Source organism: Culex pipiens, chromosome 2, assembly GCF_016801865.2.
Source record: "Culex pipiens pallens isolate TS chromosome 2, TS_CPP_V2, whole genome shotgun sequence".
Lineage (NCBI taxonomy): Eukaryota > Metazoa > Arthropoda > Insecta > Diptera > Culicidae > Culex > Culex pipiens.
In genome coordinates this window covers 88885209-88893164 of record NC_068938.1, presented here as the reverse complement: position 1 = coordinate 88893164, position 7956 = coordinate 88885209, and the positions used below count along the sequence as shown (strand labels likewise).

General features: G+C 34.8%; 1 protein-coding gene across 1 annotated transcript; it reads left to right on the top strand.

Annotated features, from left to right (window-relative positions):
• The first annotated feature begins 773 nt into the window (after window positions 1-773).
• LOC120424886 (uncharacterized) lies at window positions 774-5571 on the top strand. The gene is made up of 6 exons (XM_052708092.1): window positions 774-916; window positions 980-1276; window positions 2375-2490; window positions 3551-3687; window positions 3748-3829; window positions 4663-5571. The coding sequence occupies exons 1-6, from the start codon at window positions 844-846 to the stop codon at window positions 4750-4752; spliced, it is 795 nt and encodes a 264-aa protein (XP_052564052.1). The 5' UTR covers window positions 774-843; the 3' UTR covers window positions 4753-5571.
• Window positions 5572-7956: the final 2385 nt, after the last annotated feature.

The window sequence follows — 7956 nt, the reverse complement described above, 5'->3', positions numbered from 1 at the left end:
TTTGAACTATCTTGGCGGTCAAAATAGCGGTGATTGAACATTGCACAATAGGATTTTAATTGTTAATAGGCGATCAACCACCCAAATTTCACTAAATGGGGTCGTAGAACTATAATTTGATGTTAACGGTACACATCAAGCAGAGCTATTGCACCAAGATTTTGGTTACAGAGATTTTAGTATCTTTTCATTTTTTATTCATCCCATAAAGAACTGTTTGAAAAAACATGCAGAACAAAGTTTGATTATTTTTACAATCAGATTGTTGCAAGGTTTGGTCCGTAAGTTATACTATTTTTAGAATAAGAAGACAACAACTTCCTTGGTTGATGTGCACCCTTAAATGTAAGAGTTATGAAAAAGAAACGATTTTTTTTTGTTTTTGTATTTTTTGTCCTATTCAAACCTTCGGATTACACTATTTTTCAATATCTCGTGACGGAGGGGTGGTACGACCTCTTCTATTTTTGAACATTCGAAACAGACGTGTTTTCAATAATTTACAGTCTGAAACGGTGATGGTTTGGAATTTTATTATCACAGGAACTTTCATGTAAAATTGGACGCTTTATTCAGAATTCATCGAAAAAAAAATACAAAAAATGTTAAATCATTTATAAGTTATCACACATCATCAAGGTACAAAAAGTAAAAAGGTACCTCATCTGCCGCTATTTTAAGGTTAAACAGTTGCTTACAATATTGCATACAACATTACATCAACTAGCCGCTGAAAGGTGGCGCACCAAGTTATATCTTATCTATTTCTTTTATCTTATATGAGAAAATAAATTTGGCACAGTTCATTGAGTACAAATCGAACTTTTATGAAGTTATAAAAAAATGGACCAATACGAAGCAGATATCCTTCGATTGAATCGAAAAATTAGACACCTAATTGCTCAGAATGACACTTGTAAGTAAATGTAATCCATAGACAATGTTCAAAGCCTTCATGCAACGATTGCTCTCACTATAGTGGAAACCCGTAACAGAGAGGTGTCGGTTCTCAATCGAGCCCTGCTGGAGGAAAACGAAGAACTCAAGCGAACCCACGGCAGCACGTCACAGCTTGCCGGCCGGTGCCAGGTGGAACTTGAGAAGATGACCGAGCAACGAGACCAGCTGTACGCGGCCAACCAGAAACACAAAGAACGCTACCGGGCGCTGCTGGAAAGGCACACCCAGCAGGGTGAGAAAGTGAAGACCTTGGAGCACAGCCTGCAGTCGGCCACGGCCACCAGGAGGATCGCGCACGTGCCGGTGGAAATCATCGGTAAGGTTGGGAATCAATGCATATTTTTTACAGTTTAAAACGAACCATTCGGGGTACTACATACGAAACTGTTGAAATTATCGCAAAAAATCAGTTCACAGTTAAAAAAAAACTGTAATTTTTTAACAACATATTTGGAAAATTTCACCACGATTTAGTATGTTCCAACGAGCAGCATAACTAAAGCAGCTCGTTTGATTAATCGTCACTGGGTTCAAATTTGCATAAAAAGCGACAAAATCAATCAAACCGAATTCGGGCTTGGCTGACTGAATTCCACTCTTCCCGAAGGTCACCGAGCCACCACTAATCGAAGGCTCTCCTAAATGGACAGATATCGATCACGACTGCCCTGGTTACTGATCGACGAGTTCCATGTCAAAGCGCAAAAGCGAACCATTTCTTCAATCTCTCTTAGGGTGTTTACACTCTGTTACTTACTTGCTAAACGCTATCTTCTGTTATTCAGTTTTGTTTTAAACATTTAATAAAAAGCTAGATAAATATTTAAAGTTACCTACAGAAATAACAAACAATTTTTTTTTGAATCTCCCACAAAAACCAGGTTGTCTAATCCCAAAAATTTCTCGCTACACGCTGCTACCTTAACCGATTAAGATCTTTATCACCCTTGGCCAACCAGATCACCGCGTTGTTGGCCACCTCAGCGCAAGTATGTGACATGGGCCGGGCAAGTTTTTCCAAGGACGTTTCGCAGTTCGAGAAATTCCTTGGAAAGCAGCTCGAGCAAAAAGCAACCCCACAGTCGGCACAAAACTTCTTTTCACCCTTCGACGAAATGTTTGCGAAAATAAAAAATAGCGTGGTAGAAGCCAAAAATCAGGTCAAAAGAGAACGCAGCCACCGATGGCCAACCACAAACCAGCATGACATCAACCCCCGGCTCAGACTTGGGCCAAAGTCCGAAAAACCGAAACTGTCAGCAAGGAAGAAAGCTCTTGTGGGGTCACTTTAGGGGAGGAAACTTTGGGAGGGGCAGATTGAATCTGAGTAGATTGAAAGCTTGAACAGGGGGAAATTAATGGTGTGCACTAACGTTAATAATTGGGATTAAAGTAGCTTTCTTTTCATTGATAGGAAAAGTGTCCGATATTGGCAAGGTCAATGCACTGCAGGACCGGTGCCAAAAGCTGGAGAAGGACCTGGCTACCGCCTACGCTCGAATTGATGATTTGGAATTTGAGATTGAAAGTGTAAGCAACTGTTGTTATTTAAAACTTGTTCAACTTAAATCTTTTTGTTTTTGTTTTTGTTTTTGTTTTTGTTTTTGTTTTTGTTTTTGTTTTTGTTTTTGTTTTTGTTTTTGTTTTTGTTTTTGTTTTTGTTTTTGTTTTTGTTTTTGTTTTTGTTTTTGTTTTTGTTTTTGTTTTTGTTTTTGTTTTTGTTTTTGTTTTTGTTTTTGTTTTTGTTTTTGTTTTTGTTTTTGTTTTTGTTTTTGTTTTTGTTTTTGTTTTTGTTTTTGTTTTTGTTTTTGTTTTTGTTTTTGTTTTTGTTTTTGTTTTTGTTTTTGTTTTTGTTTTTGTTTTTGTTTTTGTTTTTGTTTTTGTTTTTGTTTTTGTTTTTGTTTTTGTTTTTGTTTTTGTTTTTGTTTTTGTTTTTGTTTTTGTTTTTGTTTTTGTTTTTGTTTTTGTTTTTGTTTTTGTTTTTGTTTTTGTTTTTGTTTTTGTTTTTGTTTTTGTTTTTGTTTTTGTTTTTGTTTTTGTTTTTGTTTTTGTTTTTTGTTTTTGTTTTTGTTTTTGTTTTTGTTTTTGTTTTTGTTTTTGTTTTTGTTTTTGTTTTTGTTTTTGTTTTTGTTTTTGTTTTTGTTTTTGTTTTTGTTTTTGTTTTTGTTTTTGTTTTTGTTTTTGTTTTTGTTTTTGTTTTTGTTTTTGTTTTTGTTTTTGTTTTTGTTTTTGTTTTTGTTTTTGTTTTTGTTTTTGTTTTTGTTTTTGTTTTTGTTTTTGTTTTTGTTTTTGTTTTTGTTTTTGTTTTTGTTTTTGTTTTTGTTTTTGTTTTTGTTTTTCGAGATTTGAAAAGGGTTAAAGTTAATTAAAACGTGAACTTTGGAATTTAAGAATTTATAAAGGAGGGTAAATTTTACAAGAACTATGAAGTTCAGAAAAATTCATTTTTTATGAGACTTGAAGAATTCAGTGGAAATTTACAAGGGTGAATGTTAATGAGTTTCATAATGATTCATCAATTCATTTTAGATGTTTCCAAGTAATTAGCAATATGCAAAAACATAAAATGTTAACTTGCTACCTTTCACAGATCGACTTCCTGGAAGAGGAAAACGACCGCTTGCAGCAGGAAGTCCGCCGATTGCAATCTGCTAGTGGTGACCCTAAGACAACCACACCCGCAGCAGAGCCGCCAAGAAGCCCCACCAGAAGCTTCAGCACCAACAGGTTCGACTATCACCAAGCATGATCTCATTGCATTGCGGCTAAAACGCAGTTTCTTTACAGCTTCTCGTCCACCTCTTCATCGACCTCTTCTGTGGACCAGGTGCCAACATCAGAAGCTGCGACCGCGGAGGTAACGACAAAGGTAAGCACTAATTCGCGGCACCCAGATTAGATTATGGAATAAGCGTCGAGTTGCGATTTGGGGAATGACCTCTCGCTCACTCGGTGAGGATTAGTCATACCGGTTGAATGCGATCAAACTGTCGAATTGTCGAGATCTGTGAAGAATTCTCTGCGAAATCTGTGGATGAATAGCTTACATACTTCAAATTAGGCTTTATATTAATAAAAGGTTATAGATGAAAATACATAATTTTCATTAAATATTCGAAATAATCTTAAAAGCCTACAAAAAAAAAGATTTCATAAAGAATTCTTAAGGCCCCTTGTGGTCACCGCACCAATTCCCGAGTGCGTTGTGAAGGTGTGACCCCAGCTCAGACTCCAACCGCAAGGCTTCTCAAGGCCAACACCCGAAACGAAGTCAATCTCACTCCACTCGAATGCGGTGGGTCGGTCCCCAAAGAGAATTTGTGCAAAAAAAATGTGTGGTTTGTGCGACAAAAACCAACTTCGACAAGTGCGCCCGGGGGTCCAATCTTGTCCGGTCCACAAGAGGGCTTTTTGTCCTCGCCGTTGATTCATTCAGCAAAGTTTGCAAATTTTCAACGACCTCAGCGTAAATGGTGGTGATGGCGTCGCAAAATGGTTCACTTTTTAAATATAATTAATCGTTACACACTGGAGGTCCCCGCCGGTCACGCCAAAACAATCAGCTCGTTGAGGACGAAACAATTATGTGTATCAATTTGGTTTATACAACTAGAATCCATAACAATTTACGTACGATTTTAGCTCAGTAAAAATGCATTATGCGAATAATATAATTTATTTAAGGTTATTTTTTCATTTCAGATTCCAAACACTTTTATCCATTTACAAAGTGATATTCAGGACAAAGATTCAGAGAATCAAAATGCATCAAAAACTTCGACAAAACTATGAATAAACGCCTAGTCAACTGTCTCGAAATAAATGATAACAACTGAATTATTATTATCCTAAAACGCATTGGGCCGTTGCAAATATTTTTTGAAGTTTATGTCCCTCGACTCTGATCAAAGTCGAGGGGGGGGGGCTAAAAATAAAAAGCTAAAAATAGAAATTACTGGCCACGGTGTCAACACTTGAATGAAAAAGTGTTTTAAAATGCATCATACACCTGTCCAGTCGTTTTGCAATCATTGATTTCCAAAATTTCTAAATACTGACGAAAATTTTATTTTTGCGAGAAAAAAAGTTTTTGCGGTGCTGACCATTGTAATTTCATAAAAGTTCAAAATATTTTCAAACGAGTCCAAACATGTAAAATATGATTATGAATGCAGAAAAAGGCATTTAGGTTGTTCTCAGTAAATTAGACTTCTATTTCCATTGAAATTTTGATATTTTTTTGAAAAAAATTTTTTTTCTCCTGAATTTTCAGACTAATTTTGAAGGGGGGGGCGACATAAACTTTGAAAAATATTTGCAAACTTTACAATCGTTAATCTACCAAATGTTCTTGAATCAACGTGGAATTATTCCCACTTGCAGTTGCTCCGACAGCATTGAATAAAAGAAGTTCACGACTTCATGCTCAATTTTCTCTTTAATCGTAAGCAACAAAAAAATAAACAGCCCGCTGGCAGTTAATTTTGCTGCGTAGTTCACGAACGGTTAAAAGCAATCATCTTACTGATTTGTTTGCAGAGTTATAAGTAATCGAATAGTTACTGAAGGTTATAGAATGTATGGCCCATTAAGTGATTAAGGTTTGAAAATATAGACTTCGAAAAATTAGTTGATTGGTTAATTCTAAATAATTGTGATGTTTTTTCCTATAAATCTGTTAAAATTTTTAAAAGATATAAAAAAGGACGTTTAAATATTATATCAAGATGTTTTTATATTACGACACAAAGTTCCTGAATCTAACCAAAATCACTTCTGATCTTTTGCTACACAGCTAAAAAGTTAAGGTGGTATCAAAAATGTGATTTTACGAACACTCCCTGGGTCGATTCCCAAGCCAAATTTAACATCTGTGTAAATTTTGCAGCAGGTTTTCAGACAAAAACGTCCTTTTAATATCTGACAACTTTTCAACTCGGATCGCATTGCACTCTTTGGTAAAATATTAAAAATTTAGCCTTCTTTCATAATTTTTTTCAAAAATTCTCATACAAATTTCAACTCTCAATAGCGGCCCCTAAATCTCAACCGATTTTGCTCAAAATCGGCACAGATGATTAAATTGCCTGAGGAATCGAGCCAGGAAGTTTCATCTAAGATTTTCCTAAATTTATCATTTTTCTTGCCACCCTAAAAAAATGGTAATATTGTATCTAGGAATGGTGACAGATTTAGCGTACAAAAAGGGTAACTGGTGAAGTTTTCATCAGTTTTTACTAAATTTCACATTTAAACAAAGTTTTAAGGTAAAATTATTTAAAAAGAGGTAAAATTCAACCAACCAAATTTTCACCATTCCCATTGCAAATATTTTAAGCAAAAGAGCGTTTGAATTAAAATGATTTTGCTTGCTTTTGGAGAAGATTTGGTAAATCTATCGTTAAAATTGATTTTCTCGAAAAATGATCTAGAGAAATAGGTAAACGGCTTTTCCTAAAGTTTTGTTGTATGGCAGATTTATCGCTAAAGAATCGCTGTGTGTGACATTGCATGTTATAAGTATAGGAAAAGTGTGACAAAGGGAGGCAGCGGGATAAATTTTGGCTGATTTTAGCGTGACGTACTTTATGGATGAAGCCTTGTCATTGTAATGTAAATTTGAAAAATGCATAATATCAATGAATTTATTCCAAAACGCCTTATGTTTTGTTTCAAAAAGTGCCCTTAGTGTTTTTTTTTCTTGAAATTTATTTTTCCCAAATATTTATACACTCCTCTTGTATGACCAGCAAGCTTAAAATGATTTAAATCGTTAAAATGAGTTTGACTGGGAAAGCAGTCGTTCCTTTCATGTACCACACCCTAGCACTTCCCAGTCAAGGCTATATCCTTGGACTCTCTTACACTCGCCATATCAATATGCTGTAATTCTACGAAAACATAAAATAAAATCCCGCGAGTGCAACTCTTTGTACGAATAATCATGCCTGATTTTCCTCTTCATTAGTGTATACCAGAATAAACAAAACCGCATGAATCACGGATCGATTTCAGTGTCTTGTCGTGCTTCAGAAAGAAAGAAGAAAAACGCCCCAAGAAATGAATACCTATTAATCACCATTACACTGCGCGGTGAACACACCCAACTTTTGCACCATTAAAAAACTTAAGAAATGGTCACTGTGATTAGCTTTCTAAAGGGTATATTTTGTACTGCTCATAATAATTTATATTTGGAATTCTGGTTTCTGCTCTAAACCTATAAAACAAAAAATCTATATATTCAAGCCTTTTTGAGAAAGTAGTCTAGATTGCAAGCCCTTTACTACACTTTCCATCGTTTGGTTGTTGCACGTCATGACAAGCAAGACCTTGCCGTGTTAATAATTTGTTTGGACAGTAGCTTTTACCTGTGGCGGTGGCTTTTTCGGACATCGAAAAAAATGTCTTTGCCAAGCAATATTTTGAAGAACAAAATAGTTCAACTATGCATTTGTTCAAAATAATAAAAATAAATATTTAGAATATTTTCAAAGACGAGTAGAGGGTGACGTTTCTCGAGATTTTGAATTTCCCGGGAATCGAGAAATGAATTTTGAAATTTCCCGGGAATTCCCGGGTCCCGGGAGTTAATATTGTTTGGCAAAATAATTGATTTTCTGACAGAAATTCAAAAGTACTAAAACAAATAAATAACATTTGAATAGATTTAAAATTATTAAGTGATAGTTATTCAACACAATGAAAGTGTAATATCGACATTTGAATTACTTTGTGGAAAACTATCTACGTGTTTAAAAATCTTTCCAAATCTGGTGGCATAAGTTCAATTCAATGGCTTGTTTGGACTCAAAACTGTACCGAATTTTGTTTTTTTTTCAATTCTTGATTCTCACTACATAAGTTTTCCTGAGTTTAAAGAATTTGTCTGTGTCGAGGTTGGTGCTGGTAGACATCCTGAGTTTTTTTAATAGGTCCTATAAACATATTTGGAATGTTTTTGAAAAGGTTCAATAAACCAAATTTCCAGTTTTT